We start from the raw sequence: 22,038 nt of genomic DNA on the forward strand, positions 1-22,038 counted from the left end.
ACAAAGCACCTCCTCCAAACTTCAATAGACTGAAAGGTCCGCTAGCCTACTGCATTAAATTTCCGAATAAACAGCTCAGGAAAACATACATGAGAGTACGCCTAAATGTACTCCCAACTCGTGAAATCCAGGCAATCAGGCTGCAAACAAACACCAAAGAATGTAGATTATGTGCGCAGCCAAATCAACCTGGAACCCTAAGGCATCTTTTGTTACAATGCCTGGAGCTAAGTGACGTAAGAGCTACTTACCTGAACAGCCTGTGCACAGATTTCGTGGGGAATGAAGAAGAAGAAGAATCCACTTGGTGGAACAGGCTAATGTCGGGGAAAAAACGAAATGGACAATAGTCACGGTAAAAATTCTAGAAAGTGCTTTTCAAAAGATCAACGCACAGACTGGAGTGAAATGAGCCTCAGGTGAGGGTTTCCTTTTAGAGTATAACCAGCATCGTTCTTGTAAAAATTGCAAAAGCGATTAAATGCAAGTAAATAAAAAATAAAAAAAATAAGTACTATACCAGAATTTAACTAGCTGCTCCAACCATCCATTACTTTTCGGAAAAATGTTTTTGCAGGCAGAAATGACTGCTCAAAATCACATGACAGAAATGTAGATAACAATACATTTTCTACTGGTTATTTTATCTGAAGTCTTTTGTATTGCTCATATCACCATTGTAGTGATATTATAGAGCTAAGCCTTGTCCAGATAGTGTTGTCTTGTACTCCCACCAGGGGCAATCCAAACTGTGGTATGTGGGGGCGTTGAGGAGGAGTATTTGAAAGGGAAGGAGGAGCAGGCATAGAAAAGAGATGAGCAGATATGGACAAATTAGTGGGTACAAGAGGGTCAAATGGTGGTCATGATACTGGCATATATGTATCCCTCCACACATGCCAGAAACAAGTGCCAGGCCAACCTATGGGCTAAAACTAAAAAACAATCACTGGAGAAATAAAATATTCCAACTCATGTGGATGCATTGTTTGCACAATAACTCCTGCAGTGAAACCGGCTGAGTTCTGAGCCCTCCGTATTCTGTGCATCCTTAACACTTCCAAAAACATCTTGAGCAGGTAAAGGTATTGATTTGGAAAAAGTGTGATAGGGCATGAGCAGGGATGTCTGTATGTACACTCATCTGCTAGCCTGAGATCTATCTGGCTCGAATCCTCTTTCAATGAACTTGTTGACTGCTAACTTGCTGTCAGATCCTGGGCTTATGTCACTGCGCCCCACCCAATAGGTCTTCAAACTTCACACACTTCTTGTCCCTCCTTCACTCTCCCCAGTCTTCCCTTTCCATCTCTCCTTTTCCCATTCAGTGCTTTTAGGTGGCCCTTAGTGCTGCTTTTGCACACTATACAAATATCATAACAACCAATATGATAGTGTAGGCTGTCATGCTTTTGGGGGGGAGGGAGTCATGATTTGGATGGCCTTTGAAGCTACTACTAGATATTTTTAGAAGGGTTTAATCACGTTTTCTGATCCTAAAAGCACAATGAGGGTATGCAGCCAATTGTCAACATGTACAGTGATGGTTTGTTCCAAGTATGTGTAGCAAAGAGTTACCTCCCATAACCAACAACTGAATTTTCAATTTGTCTAAGGTACTGATGGGCCACACCTACCATTTGAACGCCTTTGTGGTCAAATAATTTGTTGCCTATTCTGCCCATAGAAGGAAATCAACTCAATCAATTCATTGACCCAGAAAGGTAAGAATGGCACAAATGTATGTAATAATTGGGCTAGTAGATTGAGGGTAGAAAGATTATAAGTAAATGTGGTATGGGCAACCGCCGGAGAGGGCGACAGAAGAGGAATTCCTTTATTGCTCCTTACCTCCACAGTGGGTCAGTCCATAGAGTGTGTAGCCCTTGTTGCAGAGGCACTGGAAGCTCCCAGGAGAGTTTATGCAAGTGTGATCACAGGTCCTGTCAAACGAGCACTCATCGATGTCTGAAACAGAAAGGGAAAGCCAAACTCAGAACAGAACAGGAAAATACAGATGGGGCAGGCAGGCTAAGAATATGAGAGAAGGGGACAGCATGGGACAACCAAGATCCAAATGAAAAGAGTAGATGGCCCAGCACACCCAGACTCAGAACATGAGAGGAGAGAAGTCATGGAAGGACCAGACTTAGATTGTAAAAGCCATGTGCGCCTCAAATAATTATACTCAGGACAAGACAGAATTCCATAACATATGATTACCTAACTCGTAATAAAGGAGCTGATAGTACAAGTCATTCAGATTTAGGTTGTAAGTAGTAGAGGGGAGGCGGACAGAACATGAAAGGAAGGCAGAAGGCAACCACAGGCTCAGAACATTAGAAGAGAACACCAAATGAAGTATCCAGATAGAGAACGGAAGAAGAGGAGACTGCATGAGGCCAACAGACTTAATCATGGCAGAACAAGAAGGCATGACACAAGCATACTTAGACCATGAGACGATGAAACGACATGCTAATGAACGGCATGCGCCAATCTGACCAGGTGCGTAAGAAGAGAAGACAGCAGAAGGCAACTGGACTCAAGAAATGAGAAAAGCATATGATTTCAGGCAATCAGTCTCAGAATAGAAGACAAGATGGCATGAGGTAAACAGACTTAGGAGTATGCCAAATTAAATTCCATTCATTATGCTCCAAGATGAACTGCCCTCTGCTGTGTCACCATCTCATGTTGAGTCTAGCTATTTCAGTGCTGTCTCCTCTTCTCACATGCTAAGTGGGTTACTCAACGCCATTCCCAACTCTCATGTCTTGAGTCAGATTTGCTCCTTGTGGTTTCATTATCTCAAATTCTGAGCGTGGCAGTTCAATGCCAATTTCTCCTTATCATCCAGAGTCTGGTTGTCTCATAATGTCTCCTCCTCCCATGTTCTGAACTTGGTAACCCCATGACATCTTCTAAACAATGTTCTGGGCAGGGTGGGTCCATGCTGTCTCACCATTTCATGCTTAGGTAGGCGGGTCCATGGATTCTCCTGACTGCATGCTCTGAGTCTACTTGCTCCATTCCGTCTTCTGCTCCCATCCTCTGAGCCAGACTGGTCCAAGCCATTAGATCTTCTCATGTGGAGTCTAGGCATTCAGTTTTATCTCACACTAATGTTGCAAGCCTGTTACAAAATGCCATCCTCTCCTCTCACGGTCCAAGTCTGACCAACTCAAACCCTTTTTTCCTCTCATGTTTTCACTTTGGACTTCTCAGAGGCCACCCAGATTTATTTTCTGTTGACTGAACAAGCGAGGAACCAGAATGTCTGTTGCATACACAAGAGTCCTTCTGTAGTGACCATCATTTAGTCTCCAGATCTGTCTTGGTAGATGTTTAAACGTGGTAACTAATGCAGGGAAGCTATTTGGTGATAAGATGAACATCAGACAGAAAGGGTAAACGGTCTGGCTTATTATTCCAGGATCTACATCAGGCACCCAATTAGTATTTTACTGATAGTACACCACAAAATAATTGCATATATAGTGATGTTTTTGAGGAGATTTTGAATTTGCATTTAAGGTGCTAAACAACAAATTGAGCAGAAAACCTGGGAAGACGAATATTCTTCCCAACGTGCATTTAGTTCAGGCTCAGATTACATGTTACAATCAGTCATCTATTTACACCTGGCAAATGTTTGCAAACCCTAGGTGAACAGTGCTTCCTCAGAGAGGGTAAAGATGTGAAACATGGACCACAAGATACCCTAACACTGCATTGTTCACTAGCTGCATGATCTGTTTACACATTGATGGTGCATGTCTCTGCTCGATCCAGGCCACCTGAGAGAATAAACCAAAACATAGATCAGGTGGAATTCTCTGTTATAAAAGTTATAAAAGGGGAGAGGGTACATGACTGGGCTCCATTGCATAACTGCATACCTTTTAAGGGGGACTGGTGATGATTAAGAGAGCTATTCATTTTTTTCGTTTTCTCTCTGTTAAAAACACTTTGCCTTTCAGTGCGTTATTGGAATATATCCTCCTACAACCCAAAATGTCCCTTTTTTAACATGTCTAATGTTTCAAGGTACCAACTCCATGTAGAATCACAAAGAGTTACTACTGGCATGTTCACTGCGCCAGAATCTTCGACAGGTTGTGTTTTCTGGCAAACTAATGTAGGAACATTTTACATACCAAAATCACACATACAGAATTGTACAAATTAAAATCTTTACTGAAAACAAAAACGTTTTCCAACTGATAAACATTTCAAGCTGTTAGGATGGTTTTCCAAAACCACAAGTGATGTGGGGTTTAGAGAGACTACTGTAGTGGACCTGCAGGGTTTCCACGCAGTTTGATCCACTCTCTCAGGCAGATGTAACTGAGCATTTGGCTTGCCTCTTAAGAGGGATAGACACTGCTTTAGAATGATGATCACTCACGAGGGACACATATTAAAAGATTGTACTCACATCATGCACTGAAACATATATATGTATTTGTTTATGAAGAATAATGTGCATCAAGCTAGAAAAATTGGAAGTTAAATCACTCTAAATATGTATACTTGATAAAAGTAAGATGTCCCAAGTGGACATATCCCACACGTTTATTGGAAAACAGAAATACAATTATTACCACACTAGGTGACACTGAGGCAGCATAAAATGGGGAGGCAATCACTGGTCTAACTTATTACAACCATAGAAAATAGAAGACACACCCATACAATTACCAACACTAACATACAAAGTCCAACCCTAGCACCTGAGCATTTGATGAACTGTAGTCTTGAGTAAGTAAGCTGTTTCACTTATTTAGGCAAGCTTTTAGACAAAACAATAAATGATCACTTAGATTAATACAGAACAAATTGGGCCTCATTATGAATTTAGTGGTGCAGTAAATGGTGGTAATTCTGCTAATGCCAATTTTATTTTTGGTGGTTTTACCAGTCCACTCAATTCCGAGATGGGACATGAAGTGGAGGATTTCCCTGCAGTACATAGCTGGATGTAAATCGTCCATGTTATCTCCAAAAATCATCGTCTTTACCGTGCCATAATTACTGCATGTGGTAAATCCAACAAAAACCCCATTGAGTCCTAAGGACTTCAGAAATGGAAAAGTGTCATTCATACTACCACTCGTAAACCTGCAGTAAATCGCAAGAATGAGTTGGCGGTAATGGTAATGGGTTAGGCATTATCACCAAACTCGTAATGAAGCCCAAAGTCAATAGGTTAGTGTGGTTATGGGGTTTCTAGAAGAAAAGTATGGCAACAACCAATCTGAGGAGTCACAGGGTCCCGAGCCAAGATTCCTACCTCCAAGTTCTGCCACCAAACACGAGGCCAAGGATGGCTGGAGGTAAGGGATTTGCACCCTATGGATATTTATGCACTCTGAAGGAAGGGACAAAAAGAATATGTAAGTACACCCAGGAGGCTCCCACGAGGTAGACCAGTAACTCCAGGTATGTCAAAAGAGATGGAAAAACTACTAATGAAGAAGGTTTCAGTGTAGAAAGCCCTGTGGTCACGGGTGCAGAGGTGGGTTTTGTGATGGGATGGGGTCAAGCTGGTAGCAGTACCAGTCACAGCTTCAGAACTCACGTTCACGGAAGATGTTTGTAGTTGAACTTTGGGATCTTGATGATGGAAGATCTCTGCTTGGAGACCGACAATGCTGGAGACGGGCAAGAGATTAAACATACAATGAACAAGGTGACCTAGTGTCACGCCACCTGTCCTGGGGTCTCCTTACCCGTTACGGCACTCCACGTCTTGGAGGTTGTATCCTCGCTTCCGGCTTCGGGGTTCGGGGGTGTCCCGGGTCTCGGGCGCTTCCGGGTCTCCTGTGCACGCTGCTTTGCGGATGCGCGGGCGTCCGCTCTCCGCGCTTCGCGCATGCGCAGTGCGCAGGATGCTCGATTCTGGGAGGTATGCGGCCCAAGCCTCGTTGTGGGGTATCCAATGCCTGGGAGACGGAACGGCTTGCGTTGCAAGCCTCCCAGGTGTTGTTGAGCCTATTTAAGGAGCCCTGATCCTTTTCCAAACCGCGCCTCAACGCGGTTTGTTCGGATCGTGTCTTTGCTGCCTTGTGTGGAATTCCAGTGTTCCTGCTTGCTTCCTTCTTCCCTTGTTCTGCCTGGGGAACCCCTGTCTCTCTGTCCTTGCGCTCCCTCCTTCTAGTTCCTTCCTGTTCCTGAGTCCTCCCTGGCTTCCCTTGTCCTGGTCCCTGCCTGTCCCTCCTTTTCCGCTTAGCTCAGTCATCCCTGACTCCTTCCCACTCCAGTCCCCGTGCTCTTCTCTTTATCAGCCTGCCCTGCTTGCTTCCTTGCCTTCGTTCCTGGTGATACAATCTGCTTCCTGCCTCCGGATCTGCATTTCGCCGGAATACCTCTGAGGACTTTGAACCATCTACGCAGAGGCTCCCCCTGCCAGTGCTTGCACTGTCCTGACGCCACACTAATCAGGGGTGAGCAATACCGTGGCGTTGGGAGCCGGTTCGCCTCCAATTCGGTTCTATTCGGGCTGGGGTTGGGCTGGTTCCCCGTGCCATTAATCACGTCTCTTCGGATCCTCTGACAGCCTGGCCTCATCATCAAGAAACCCAACCGGACGAACAGGTACGCAGCGTTCTCGTGACGCTAGTTACAACAGATTGAGGCGCCTGTCTTCTGACACCTCGGACTCTACGATGGAAGAAGATCCGGGTCTTCGTAATGAACTTCAAGCACTTCGTGCTGAGATGGCGGCGCTTCGTCAGGAAAATGTAGCCTTACGCCAAATGATGACACAGAATGTTGGTGCCATTCCACAACCCGAAGGTCCCATGGCTCACACGGCTCCCATCAAGTTCGATGGAGATCCCCGCCGTGTGGGAGAATTTTGTAATCATTGCCGTATACACTTTCTCTTCCGTTCATCTCACTTTACCAATGACAAAGCCAAGATTGGATACATCTTGGGCAACTTATCTGGGAACGCGCTTGCCTGGGCAACTCCATTGGTCGTTACCAATAATCCAATCCTGAATGATTTTCTAGCCTTCGAGAAAGCATTCTTAGATGTGTTTCAATCCCCCAATCTGGCTTCAGCAGCGCAGAATCAATTGATGGACATACAACAAGCCAATACCGATATCATCTCTTACATCAGCCGTTTCCGTCAGTTGGCAACAGACTCCTTATGGCCAGAGGTAACGCAGAAGACCTTGTTTCGCCGTGGATTAAGAGAAGAATACAAAGATGAATTGCTACACATTCCGGAACCTGACGATCTACAGAAACTTATCGAACAAGTATTAAGGATAGACCAGAGGCTGGCCGAAAGAAGAGGCGAAAGACGACGTTTTGAGAAGGGAAACCTCAGACCACTGACTCATCCTACCGGGATGTCAGCACCATCGGATGCTACCCAAGAACCAATGCAACTGGGAGCTGTAAGGGGCCCATTATCGGAAGAGGAGAAGAAGCGCAGGAGAAGTCTGCGATTATGTTTATACTGCGGGGGTGCTGGTCATTTTCTGGGAACCTGCCCTTTGCGTCCTATCAAGAAAGGGGGAAACTAGAAGACCTGTCGTCTAAGGGAAAGGCTACGACAGGTCCTTTCTTACTTTCAGACCTTTCCAGCCCTGGGTTACAACTGCCCCCAATGCAGCCTGCCGCCCTGATGACTCTGGGGATAACTTTGAAGTGGCTTGATAAAACGATTGATGTCCAGGGTCTATTAGATTGCGGGGCCTCCGGTAACTATATTGATGAGGCATTTGCCATCAACATTGGTATGCCTTTACTTACCAGGAGAACCGTTATACCAGTAGAGGTCATCGATGGTACACCTTTGGCTTCCGGTCCCATCCGGTTGCATACCATCGGCATGCTGTTACGGGTCATGGGGCATGAAGAAAGGATAGCCCTCGACGTCATCAAGTCACCTTTGTATCCTGTGGTTTTGGGACTGCCCTGGCTTTTGCGACACAATCCTACGATCAATTGGGAATCCCGTACTTTGACTTTTGTTTCTGCCTTTTGCCTAAATGAATGTCGCTGCCACAATACCTCCTTGAAGTCTACAACCTTGATCCCTCTAGTTCCAGGGGAGGACTCATCTGCTTTATGCTCTCTGTCCCAGATTCCAAAAGTTTACGCCGACCTTTGTACGGTGTTTTCGGAGCCCGGAGAAATACCTCTTCCTCCTCACAGGACGTTTGACTGTTCAATAGACCTGATTCCTGGTGCTGTGATTCCTCATGGGAAGTTATACTCACTAACACAGTCTGAAAAACAAGTACTCCGGAATTATCTGGATGATTGTTCTAAGAAAGGTTACATCGTACCCTCCAAGTCATCCGCCGGTTTTCCGCTGTTCTTTGTTAAAAAGAAGGAGGGGACCCTGCGACCCTGTATCGATTACCGTCAATTGAATGACATAACACTCAAGGACAGGTACCCTCTACCATTGATTCGGAACATCATGGAGTCCTTACGTTCTGCCAATATCTTCACTAAGTTGGATCTCCGAGGAGCCTACCACCTGGTTAGAATCAAAGAGGGCGACGAGTGGAAGACAGCATTCAAGACACCCTTTGGGCACTACGAATACAGGGTAATGCCCTTCGGGTTGTGTAATGCCCCTGCCGTCTTCCAACGGTTTATGGACAACGTGTTTGGTGATTTGGTGGGCATTTCGGTCTGGGTTTACTTAGACGACATCCTGATCTTCTCGGACGATCCAAAGTTACACGTCTCGCACGTTCGTGAAGTACTTCTGCGATTGTCACAGAATCACCTATACGCCAAAGCCGAAAAGTGCTCATTTCACCAGAATAGCATGGAGTTCCTGGGATACGTAATCAGCAATGCAGGTATCCACATGGATTCGGGCAAAGTGAAGGCTATTCTGAATTGGAAACAACCACATGATTTGAAATCCCTTCAACGGTTTTTGGGGTTCGCCAACTTTTATCGGCGTTTTATCCCACAGTTTTCACAGTACACGGCCCCATTGTCACGTCTAACCAGTGTCAAGATACCTTTCCTTTGGGATCATGTGGCATCAACTGCTTTCGAGCACTTAAAGACGGCGTTTAGTACAGCTCCCGTTTTGCGTCATCCTAACGACGAGCTGCCATATGTCATCGAAGCAGATGCCTCCGACTTCGCTGTTGGAGCGGTCCTACTGCAGAAACATCCTACATCTGGCGACGAACACCCTGTGGCCTATTACTCGCGGAAACTAACCTCCAGTGAGCTGAACTACGCAGTCATTGAAAAAGAACTTTTGGCCATCAAGACGGCATTCGAAGAGTGGAGGCATCATTTACTTGGTGGTCGTTTTCCTGTAGAAGTACGCACTGACCATCGCAACTTGCAGTTCCTACGATCATTGCAGTGTAGCACTGCTCGTCAAGCCCGATGGGCCTTCTTCTTCTCTCACTATGATTTCAACATCACATACATCCCTAGCTCCCAGAACCAGAAGGCTGATGCCTTGTCCCGATCTGAGGAAAAAGAAGAAGTGGGGGACGGTTTGGCCATGCCTATGATATCTCCCAAACACTTTCTACTAACCTTAGCTCCGCATCTTCAGAGGATCATTCGAGAGACCTTGAGGGATCCAGAACGTATCGACCTGCTGAAGAAACCCCAGATCTGCGAACGCAATGGGTTTTTGTTCTTTCTGAACCGGTTGTACATACCTTCGACTGCTCTTCGCTTGGACATCCTACATGGATTCCACGACTCTCGAGTAGCTGGTCATCGTGGTATCAAGGCTACCCAGGAATTAATCTCCAGACAATTCTGGTGGCCCGGATGGGCCAGAGAAGTGAAATTATACGTGGAAAGTTGTCCTGTCTGTGCTCAGACGAAGACACCCAGAAGAAAGCCTTTGGGGCTCCTCAAGCCTACTGAAACACCTCCCTACCCTTGGCATACTATCGCCACCGACTTCATTGTCGAGCTTCCGCCCTCTGCAGAACACACTTGTGTCATGGTGGTTGTGGACTGTTTCACTAAATACGCACACTTCATTCCATTCGTGAAGATTCCAACCTCCTCCCAGATGGCATTGGCTTTTCTACACAACATATATCGGTTACATGGACTCCCTGAGAAGATCATCTCTGATCGTGGTTCGCAATTTCTTTCTTCTTTCTGGCGTCAGTTGTGTACTCATCTGGGTATCCACAGGGCCTTGAGCTCAGGCTACCACCCGCACACCAACGGCCAGACCGAAAGGACGAATCAGACCCTGGAGCAGTACTTACGTTGCTATGCCAATGCCACCCAGTCAAACTGGTTAAGGTACCTGGACCTGGCAGAAGTTTCCTATAACAATGCGACCCATGCTGCCACTGGCATCAGTCCCTTTTTGTGTTCAGCTGGACAACATCCCAAGTTGGTTCCCTTCTCACCTGTGGTGTCCAGTTCCGTTCCATCTGCTGATCACTTGGTCTTCAAGATCCAGAAACAACATGACCTGGCCCGGAGAACCCTTACGAAGACACGCGAGCGCATGAAGGAGCAGGCTGATAGGGGTCGAACCACGGAGCCCAATTTCCAGGTGGGCGATCTGGTTTGGTTGTCTTCCAAAAATTTACCTGTTCGTAATTTACCCACTAAGTTGGCACCCCGATTCTATGGACCTTTCAGAATTGCCAAACGTTTGTCTTCAGTGGCTTTTCAATTGGTGTTGCCCCGCACTTGGAAGATACACCCAGTATTCCATGTCTCCCTTTTGAAGCCCTATGTGCAGGATGTCTTTGGACGTTCTGGTCCTCGACCCTCCTCTGTTCTGGTTCAGGGGGTTCCTGAGTTTGAGGTCCAGGAGATCTGTGATTCACGGATTCGTCGGGGTGTACTCCAGTTCTTAATCGACTGGAAGGATTATCCTGCTTGTGATTGCACCTGGGAGCCGCACTGTAATGTGCACGCTCCCCGGCTTGTCCGTGAATTCTTTCTTCGCTTTCCCTGGAAACCTGGGGCCCCGGGTCTTTCTGGGAGGGGGCATAGTGTCACGCCACCTGTCCTGGGGTCTCCTTACCCGTTACGGCACTCCACGTCTTGGAGGTTGTATCCTCGCTTCCGGCTTCGGGGTTCGGGGGTGTCCCGGGTCTCGGGCGCTTCCGGGTCTCCTGTGCACGCTGCTTTGCGCATGCGCGGGCGTCCGCTCTCCGCGCTTCGCGCATGCGCAGTGCGCAGGATGCTCGATTCTGGGAGGTATGCGGCCCAAGCCTCGTTGTGGGGTATCCAATGCCTGGGAGACGGAACGGCTTGCGTTGCAAGCCTCCCAGGTGTTGTTGAGCCTATTTAAGGAGCCCTGATCCTTTTCCAAACCGCGCCTCAACGCGGTTTGTTCGGATCGTGTCTTTGCTGCCTTGTGTGGAATTCCAGTGTTCCTGCTTGCTTCCTTCTTCCCTTGTTCTGCCTGGGGAACCCCTGTCTCTCTGTCCTTGCGCTCCCTCCTTCTAGTTCCTTCCTGTTCCTGAGTCCTCCCTGGCTTCCCTTGTCCTGGTCCCTGCCTGTCCCTCCTTTTCTGCTTAGCTCAGTCATCCCTGACTCCTTCCCACTCCAGTCCCCGTGCTCTTCTCTTTATCAGCCTGCCCTGCTTGCTTCCTTGCCTTCGTTCCTGGTGATACAATCTGCTTCCTGCCTCCGGATCTGCATTTCGCCGGAATACCTCTGAGGACTTTGAACCATCTACGCAGAGGCTCCCCCTGCCAGTGCTTGCACTGTCCTGACGCCACACTAATCAGGGGTGAGCAATACCGTGGCGTTGGGAGCCGGTTCGCCTCCAATCCGGTTCTATTCGGGCTGGGGTTGGGCTGGTTCCCCGTGCCATTAATCACGTCTCTTCGGATCCTCTGACAGCCTGGCCTCATCATCAAGAAACCCAACCGGACGAACAGGTACGCAGCGTTCTCATGACGCTAGTTACAACACCTAGCAAGGGCATGCTCATAACAACAAAGAGAACAAATACTTAAGCTCTGGTGGGCTAACTCATCCTGGAAGCCAAAAGCAGCAACAGAGAAATGAGGAAGATGCTACTCGAGGTTAGAACGAGCAGCAGATATAGCAGCTCGATGTCCAGGTTGAAAAGGTATCCCCTCTTAGGGTGTGCAGATATTCTGGATTGCCTCAGATCTGTGTGTCCTAGGAGAAAAAGGAACTTGGCGAAGGAAAGCAGGATAGAGAACCAGCTGTGCCCACTGGTTCAAGGAAGGGAGATTAGGCGTTCCCCTGGTTGAGCAAGACTGAGCTTGGCAAACATGAGTAGGTTTGGCCATTGGTGCTTGCAGAAGCAATCACAGTGTCCTTCAATGTCCCCTCTGTGCCTCTGATATGTGTTCCAGTGGTTGACTTGTGAATGGCTCCAAAATCTTCCCAGGTATACAAAAGACTGGGCTAGGTTGACCCCACCTGTAAGGGAACATGCACCATACAAACTCTGAGAGTTCATCCAATCCTGGATTACCAGCTCAGGAAGACATGTGATGTTAGTTAAGGTGAGGATGTGAATTAGGGGGTCGGAGATCGTAAGCCAGTACAGTTCGAAGTGCACAGCTGCCTTGAGTATGACCATTTATGACAATGTCTACCGCAGAACAGGACGAAGATGGGCAAAAAAAAGCAGTAGTTTGCAGAGGGCTGAAAAACAAGGTAGACATGCTGTCCATGGTAGTAGCCAAAGGGCATCCTTGTAGTAAATGGAAAGGTATGGATTAGTGCTCCAGTGAAACATACAAAAAAGATACACTGCCACCAGCCTGTCTGGAACACACTGTCACACAGTAAAAATACATTAATAGGAAATTAAATGGGCGACGGGGCTGCCACTGCACAATTAGCCATAAGGGATGTACTAGTGCATATTTAATGGCATAAGAATGGGAACAGGGTACCCTCTATTGGCAGCTTTCAGGATTGGTTAACCCTTGCCCCAGAAAGTGAGTTACAGAGGAAAGTGAGCTAGGAAAAGCACCTCACTTCCTAAAAGGGTCAGAAAAAAAAGATCCACCAAATATGATGGGATCTCGTCTGACCGAGGCTAAAAAACAACAAGACTGAAAGTTTGCTCACAATCCCCTTCTTGCCACACTCGAGACTGAGAATGATGACTAATCTACCCCTGGGTGGATTTTCTGTTTCCGCCGATTATAAGCTGTGGAAAGGCCATTAGCATTGACACTCTTGGGACCTGGCCTACTGAAGTGTAAGCCTTACAGGCTTATGGACCACTTGAGTAAAATAGAGCTTTCTCTCTTTATGTGCATCAGTCACTTTAAGCCCATATGGTTTGTCCGAATCTTGAAACTAGACCCCATTAAGTAGGGTCTAAACCTTCTCAGAGACAACATTATGGGGAAATACTCTTTCTACACAGTGGTCCATTTCAGCTCACTACCTAGGCCTATGAATCATTTAGGATGCTCCCCACACTTCAAATCCAGTTGAGATTAAAATTGCATCTATTTCAACATCCGGTGCATTACTTTTCACTGAGAAAAAGAGCTTGCCAAATATCATTTTTCAGTGCCTGAATGGCCTTCTGACAATCCTCTATCCAAACTACTTTTTTAGGGTGTTTGGGTGAAGTGATTGATCTTAGGGGAGCTGCTATGGCCACATAGTCAGCCATTAAATTTCCATACTATCCAGCGAGGCCTAGAAAAGCTCTCACGCACGTATGAGTATTGGGGGTCACCCTCTCTTATACAGCTTGGTATGATATGATATGATATGATGAGTCATTTATAACGTGCCTGTACACAAGTGTTTCTAGGTGCGACAAGACAAGGAAGGGAAGACAAAAAGAAGAAAAAACAACCATCTTACTAGGCCTTGTGTCATTCGGATTGCGCAAGTGCGGGGAGGAGGGAAGGGGAGAAGTGCTAGGGGGCAAGAGGGAGGGGAGAGTGCAAAGGAATTCATAAGTGCTGCCAGGGAGGTGGCTCATAGGTGCAGAGAGTCAGGGAACTGTAGGGTTGCAGATACAGTACCTATGTGTCTGAGGGTGCCAGAGGAAGTGCAAGGGCAACTGGTCGTGCCGGAGCCTGGTCCCATAGGTTCAGTGGGTGGCCAGGTAACCAGTATGCACAGCAGACAGGGACAGCAGCAAGGGAGAGGGAGAGAGAAAGCAGAAGCGAAAAGGAAGGTCTTGAGTTGCTTCCTGAACCTTAGGTGGTCCTGCTCAAGTTTGAGAGAGGTAGACCACTGAACCATCACCAATTTTGTGTATGTATACATTTATGGTCAGGTGGGCCTTAAATGGAGCCTGTAGCACTCTAAGAGTTGAACAATTTTCCTCCCCATGTGGAGTTAAAGGCAGCAATATCATCGAGCTATGCCATATAAATACCTTTTTTCCCATTCAGCACTTGATTCACCAGACTTTGGAAGTTGACAGATGCATTCTCCAACCGAAAAGACATTATCCCAAATGGTAGAGGCTTTCTGGAGTAGAAAATTCATTTTTCTACTCGGCAACATGAGTTAAGGCAAACTGCCAAAAAACAGAAGTGAGCCCAAAGTTGCTAAGAAATGTGGTAGAACCTAACCTATCCTTTAACTTAGTGTATGTAAATGGTGGGCATCTGTCTTGGTGACAGAGTATGAAGCTGCATAGTGCCAAAGAACCATACATCTTTGGTTCCAGCTTTATCTACTTGTACAAAGGGACTAAACCAAGGGCTGTCGGAGAGCTCTATGACTCCAAAATCCAACGTATTGTTGATCTCAGACTTGATTTGTGCCTTCTCTGACATACTGTAAGACCTGCTTTTCATAGGGACATTATCTCCAGTAGAAATTTCATGCTGGCTCCAAGGAGTCAACTCTGGAGAGAGTGGAAACAGGGAGGAAAACTGTCTAATCAATGTTTTGCATTTTTGTTGTTGTTGCAGACTCGGCCAAAATGAGTGTACTACTCCCTCTATTTAGCCATCTGAAGGGCTATTCTGGAGCAGGTCTGCAAGACGTTCACTTCCCTCTACCCCCCTGTCGGAGATAAAGCATAGGGCTCCCAATTCAGCCCCATGGATGAATGCCTTTAACCTAATAATGTGGAAGACTCCAGAAGCTTTTTTTAGGAGTCCCCTTATCCACTAGGAAGTTGACCTCTTAAAGTTTGGGCACAATCTTGTAGGATCCAGTCCATTTGTCACATAAGGCTCTAGGCCTTATAGGCTCCATGACGAATATTTCATGCTCAGGAGCAAATTCAACCCGTGAAGGTTTTTGGTCACATCAAAGTTTCAGCAAGGCTTGACCAGCTTTTAGATTGCTGTTTGCTACAGCCACCATATGTGACACTCCCTCCTTAGGCCTAAAACATTTAAGGTGGGAGAAGTATGGGAAGAGTCTCAACCTTCTTTTAGCAGGGCCCAAGTACCATAAACTGTATAGCAAAACCAGAGTTAAAAAGGGCTAAATCGAACAACCTTTTGGGGTTCTTCCCCTTAGGGAAACAGAGACATTGCAGAAGGAGAACCTACTTCATTTTCAAAGGTTCCTCTAGTGCACCTATCATGCTCTTCATGGTTCAGTTCAATCCTTCAACCAATTCATAAGATTGTGGATGATAAGCGATGTACAACTTGTACGATACCTAACCTTCATTCTACATTGTGTGAGAAACCTGATGGTATTCTCCCACCTACTCCCCCGGGATCTTACATTCTGGTGGCCAGTGAAGGGCCATTGCTTTTGGATCCCGACTTTGGGGGTGGACAAGCGAGGGAGGATCACCTGAGTGGTGGGTCACAAGGAATTGGGAGAATACCCAAGGATGAGGCATGGTATTCCCCCATTCCCAATGATATCCCAACCCACTTTCCCTCAGCCTTCATGAGATATTTTCAATCACACCGCATTTTCCCCTCCCCATTATCAACAAACACTGAGACGAGGAAGATGCAACTAAGATCAATGAGGATTACCCATAGGAAAAACATTGGGAAGGGCTGCAGCGTGGCTAGGGAGCCGTGCCTCCAAGGAGCCGGAGTGAGGCAGATGGCACAGCGTCTATCTCCCAGAATATCGTCCCTGCTTCCCTAAGGGGAAAGCCCTTCCTATGAGGCCAGGGAGAGGTGTGGCCACTAGCCGATAGTCAGCGGGAGAATTCCATGGGGAGGGATCCCCCTATGGAACCAAGGAAGACTATCTAAGAAGAATGCAGTATTCCCATACTCCATAAACCCCTCCTTCTACCTCTTGTCCTACACAAACTCCTTCAATACCCCACACCTCAATATGTGTAGCCCAGGTAGAGCCTCCTTGCAAAATACTGAGATGAAGAAGAATTCTATTGACTCCTGGGAGAATACTCAGTTCAGTACTGAAACGAGGAAGAAACGCACAACCAAGAAGATTACTGTGAGAAACTACTATGGTGAGCCGTCTAGTAGCACAGCTAAAGCCTGCGAAAGTAACATGTTAAAAAGAGACGACGGACAATCCAGAGGGAGAAGCACACCTCGGAGGAACCGGGAGGTTGGAACGCGAGAGGAGAAGAGAGGCCAGGAGAGCCCGAACATAAACGATTACCAGCAGGTAAAGGCGTCTTGGGAAGGTCTCTCATGGACGGATCGGCATACAAGGAGAGACCACGGGCAACCAGCCAATCGAGGACGCTGGTAAGCGCAGTCAGCCGGAGATGCACAGGCCGAGAACAGGGGAATGCAGCGGAGGCCCCGCAATCCATGGCGAAGCCAAGATAAGCCCTAGCAAGGGGTTGGAGGGATCCACAAACAACTGGAGAACTCGGGTAAACACCCTGTGGAGCCCTGGGTGGCCGGGAACAGTTGGTGGGACCCGAAGGGCAGAAGGCTAAAGAAATCAGGGTCTGGGACCCACAGCACATAATGAATGGCCTCCGAAACTTTCTTTCTCATCCCAGTACTTGGGAGAAGAGGATCCAAAGTACAGCGATTCAACGAAATAAAGTAATAAGGGTCTGGATCCATAACAGAAAGGTGAACTGTGAACTAGGGCTCTCCATCAGAGTTATGAAGCAGATAAACAGTCCATGGCAGGCTACTGAACCAGGGCTGTCCACAGTGGAAGGGAGACATCCCCCATCCCTTGCTGAACTATCTGAGAAGGGTGAGAAAGGCCAGGGGAAGGCAGATATGGCCCCATCATGTGTTGAACTTTCTGAAAAGCCTGAGAAAGTCATGGGGAAGGGGACATGTCCCCCATCACTAGTTGAACTGTCCAGAAAGCCTGAGATAGGCCAGGGGAAGAGAGACATTCCCCATCAAGAGTTAATCTACCAAAACCTGACAAGGGTTCGGGGGAGGGAGACATCCCTAAAACATTGTGAGCAGCAGATCAGAGGGGAGGGAGTCACCCCGCTCATCGAAAAGATTAACAAACAGAGTACACAAATGACCAGGGACAGGAGATTCTTACCCTTGGAGTGTGAGACACCTTAAGGTGTCTCACCCGCTACTCCCCGGAGATCTGTCATCCAGGTGGGCAGGACCAGGCCATCGCTATTGGAGCCAGTTCCTGGGGGTGGACAAGTGGGGGAGGATCCCCTGGATGGGGGGGTCTTCGGTGAATGGAAGTGGGACACCGAAGAGTGAGACGCAGTATACCCTTCCTTATGACACCTTTTCCCCATCCTATCCCATAGGATATTTAGAAGCTCTACCCCCACCCCCTTTTCCGACATAAACACTTCCTTACACCATGAAAGAGAATGGACTAACTCCAGAGCCGTTTACCTGACATGTCCGAATACAACAGTCAGGCAATTGACAATAAATACACACACCTGATGGCCCTTCCCCATCCCCACAGGGATTAAAAGGCGGAGCACGAAAGCACACTTTGAGCAAGGCCAACCACATGAGGAAGCAGCTATTACAGGACGGCAGTTCAAATAGAGAAGAAAGATGGCAAGACCTGCGAAGCCTCCGTGAAAGGAATCATAAGACCGGGAATCACAGCTGACGTGTGGTGTAACAGATATCAACAGTGCATGAGGCCCTCCCGCAATGATAGCCAAGGCGGGGAGATGTGCCTGCTACCATGGTACCGTCCTTGACTCCAGAGACAAGAAACACCAATGAGTTCAGCACAGCCGGTGAGTCGGGAGAACTGATAGTAAGCCGGACTGTGTTGAGCCGAAGTTTGCAAGCGGCAACAATATACGACTTCAATGAACTTCTGAACAAAGAACTTGTGTGCTTCTGAACTTGCAAGAAAGCCCAGTGAAGGGCCAGCTGCAGAGTGGTCAGGTGCCGTAGGAGTGCTCATCCGAAGGACTCTGGCTGGTCCTTGTGTTGTACAACTACAAGTACCAGGAGGCCTTAGGAGAGGCCTACGTGAGGTGTCAGAGTGGTCCTACAAGGGTCATGTCAAATCCCTTGTACAACTGAAAATGTTTCTGACCTGTTGCCAAGGGGAAAGCTAACGAGAGTGACTCCTGTACTCTGATAAAGCAAAGTGGGCTGTGTATGAGGAAAATGTGAACCCGGCTGAGGGATGCCTGTGAATCGGGGTGAAGCATAATACACCTGAAAACTTTGAGCTGTCAAGAGTGAACCAGACTGAGGGATGGCCACAGTGAATGATTGTTTAAAAAGACATTGAGACTCTTGAATGTTACATTGTGAATGAAAGGCCATAGTGAACCCGACAGAGGGAGACCAACACTGAGGGAAGGATAAGAGCCCGGCAGAGGGGGATCCTAAGACGAAGGGTAATCGCCCAACTTGGAAGATTTACTGAAGGAACCTTTTGTTTGTTGTTTTGGCACTTCAGGTCCTCTGAGGAAAGAGACTTTGGGCCTCATCTCGAGTTGGGTGCTAACCTCGGCGGTATTATCGCCGGGACTATTAGCCCTACCGCCAAACTATTAGCACCGAATCACATGTTTGGCAGAACGGTTAGTCCCCATTCCCCATTGGGTCCATTTGGGAATGTTCGGTGCTATTGCCGCTGGCGCTATTACCTCCAGCAGTAATAGCGCCGAAAATCAGCAAAAGCGTGGCGGATTTGCCCCCAGCTCAGCTAAATCGGCCAACCCAGAGATTTGGTCGGACCCTGAAATGTGGCGGTAATAGCGTTACCGCTGCATTTAAGGGTTGCCACCAAACTCGTGATGAGGCCGTTTGTGTGAAAGAGACTTGGCCTCAGAAGACCATGATATTTTGGAAATAAACTGTAAACTTGTGCTGGAGAAGCCCAGGAGTGTGCTGTGCTCAGGAGTCCCACCTTGCCCCATGCTAAAAAACGTGGGAATGGGAGACCCCAGCTATACCATCCTGACTTATAATTTTGTGAAGACTTCTTTTTTTTCTGATGAACATTATCGCACACTCTTTTGTAACTTAGTGGTAAGGATTGGAAATAGTTTTTTTTTAGTGTAGGCCCTTTTTATTTTGACAAGACACCACTAGGACTGCCTTATTATTGTTTGATGGTTGTAGCTTGCTACCATCTTAGATTTAGGTTAAGATTAGGAGTTTTCCTCACCCATTTATACAGTTTAATAAACAGCATTAAACTGTGATCACTTGTGTCTGTCTTTACTGTTGCCACCATGAGTTCCTTACAGGAGACTAGCCAAGAAGAACCCAATAGTGAAGACAACTACAGGCAATACGGAATGTTGATGTTTCTTTGCACTGTGCTTTGAGAAGGTTTTGAACTGGAACTTTGTGTTTTCCTCAAAACGAGATTGCAACCTGCGCATTCGTTCAGGATATAGTCTCACCTTGGAACTCTTGTAGACTCACCACTTTTTCAGTTTAGTATTTAATGTAAGGGAAGGAAATAGGTTTCTGACACAGGACTGTGGATCCTTTATTTTGGACATCCTGACAGATTACGTAGTACTTTTTGTTGAGGCAGGAAAACACCCCTAAGAAATAGGGCAAGATATGTTTTCTTTTTCCTTTTATTCACTTAAATAAAAGTCTTTGCCAACCTGATGCCACCCTTGTGTCAGACTCTTACTTCTGCACCGATACAGACCCTCATCAGGGCTAGTAAAAATACATAGCAAACCTTTCCTTTTTTCTATTCAACCCAAGATTACATGTATCTATGGGTAACTGTGAACGGGCCTGCTTTCTCAGGCTTTCTGGGGAGGGCCACATTGTCTGAACTTTGTGCCCCCTTTCTGCAAGTAAATTCCACAGTTCAGAATGGTTCTTCAAGTATATAAGGTTTTCAAGGCCAGTCTGAACCTCTTCTTCTACTCCAGTAGGAGCAGAAGTCTGAGCAGGTTCAGGAATCTCAAGTAAACTTTGAGATTTAGTATTTAATGGAAATTCCCTTCTCTTTATGGCTATGGGTTTCCTATTTGTCACAGAATCTGCCTTTTTGATTTGTGATCTGGGGATCATTATCCTTGGTGGATCTGGAATGTTGAAAACTAGTCCTAGCACTTCTAGATCATTGCCTAGCAACACAGAGCCTGGAAGGTCCTTCTGCAAACTGACAGGAAGGGTAACCATTATATCATTAACTGCCATGGTTAGAGGTAGTAGAGAGAACATACCAGGGGATCCAAGTTTAATGAGACACAAAGCTGCCCTTCTTTATTCCTCCTTACTTCCTTACTCCTCTGAGGTGACTGCTTTTATGCTGACCCAGACTCTTTAATGCCAGTGGTTTCCTAAGCATTGCTAAAGCCACCTTCATTAAAGTATCTACTATTGTTCAATGTATTCGAGTTATACGTGTCACACTGTCTTTATCAGGACCCACGTGACACTAAGGTAACTACTGCTTGAACTCCCCTAGATTCTTCAGCAAAAGAGTAGTGTGCACCTGCCATCACTACTCCATCCTCTTGACAGAAAGCTTAGTTGACAAATAGGTTCCTCAAGGTCTTACCCTTACATCTAGAGTGCCCCTTCACATGGCCCTAAAACTGCTTTGAAAATACAATGGCTAAATGCCATTGCATATGGGGACTTACTAGAATCAGATTCTTGATTAGCAGTAGGAGCAACACTGTCAGCAAAACAAGGAGAAACTAAAAAGGCTGCTTCTCGAATACGCCCGTACAGACCCCCAGATATTACTCACCACCAGAGTAACAGTATACAAAACTACTGTGAATGCCCATGGTCGAGGAAAAGCATCACCAGATTTGACCTTCCCCAAAGTAGCTCCAAAGAAAAGGGACAGCGTTATATACCTGATTATAACACTCTGGGCAAGCAAAAATCCTTACATGAACAAGACAGGTTTTCCTACCTTACAGTTGTTCAAGAAGTGCTTTCGAAAGAAGACATAAGCGGAAGGAGTCTATCAGCATGGGCTGTGTGAGGAGGAGACCAGGCAGGTACTCGAAGGGAGTTGTTCATGGATGGTGGAGAGATTGTCAAGAAGTCTGATAACGTAGTTCCATATGCTAGAGGAGGAATGAGACCCAGACAACGAAGACAGTGAGGCCTCAGGAGGAACAGTTTGGGCAACCGAAAGTGGGAGGCCCTACGTTTTGTGGAAGGAAGGAGACTGGCCCTGTGGCTAAGCTGGATAGTAAGAGATGGAGACAACAACTCTTGGCACCCCTCCCCCCGACAGAGAGGCTGCACCAATAACAGAAGTTGGTTAAGGAGAGGTTCTGACTGATCAAGAGACTTTTGGTGGATTCTGAGTGGTGACATAGTATGGGCAACCCCTGAAAACCCACAACAAGTGCGAAAATACTTTTGAGGGTTCAGTAACTTGAAAACCTGCAATATTACTGGGAGGTGAGATGAATGCATGCTCATTGTAAAGGAATTTGTTTAATTTCTTCATTGTTCTGCTTTATTCCATTTGGTTATTTATTTTCTTTGCTTAAATAGACCTAGTGGACCATACTTCCTGAGTCGAGTCGTATTGTATCGTATTGTATGTATGCTTATATAGCGCCGGCAGCCCACGGGCTTCAGGGCGCTTGTAACAAACAACATAGACTATATCTACAAGGACACATCCGTTGTCCCAACTGCGGCTCAGTCTTTTTGTACATCCCATATGGGCCTCCTGATAGTACTTTCAGGTTTCTAGAAGAAATGGAGGACAGCCACCAACCTGGAGAATCTGAGA

At 46.8% G+C, this 22,038-nt stretch overlaps 1 protein-coding gene and 1 long non-coding RNA gene across 8 annotated transcripts in view; one reads left to right on the plus strand and one right to left on the minus strand.

The window, feature by feature from the left end:
* The window catches only part of SCUBE3 (signal peptide, CUB domain and EGF like domain containing 3), a 785,923-nt gene that overhangs the window by 155,539 nt on the left and 608,346 nt on the right, over nucleotides 1-22,038 (minus strand). For all 7 annotated transcript variants that reach the window (XM_069633481.1, XM_069633476.1, XM_069633480.1 and 4 more), the window contains one exon: nucleotides 1,852-1,968. In XM_069633481.1, the coding sequence (XP_069489582.1) occupies nucleotides 1,852-1,968 (117 nt within the window). The remainder of the gene's footprint in view (nucleotides 1-1,851; nucleotides 1,969-22,038) is intronic.
* Nucleotides 1-22,038, plus strand: part of LOC138520988 (uncharacterized) — a 258,021-nt gene that overhangs the window by 115,433 nt on the left and 120,550 nt on the right. The gene's annotated exons all lie outside the window — the stretch shown is intronic.

This window comes from Ambystoma mexicanum, chromosome 13 (assembly GCF_040938575.1).
Source record: "Ambystoma mexicanum isolate Mex_15411 chromosome 13, UKY_AmexF1_1, whole genome shotgun sequence".
Lineage (NCBI taxonomy): Eukaryota > Metazoa > Chordata > Amphibia > Caudata > Ambystomatidae > Ambystoma > Ambystoma mexicanum.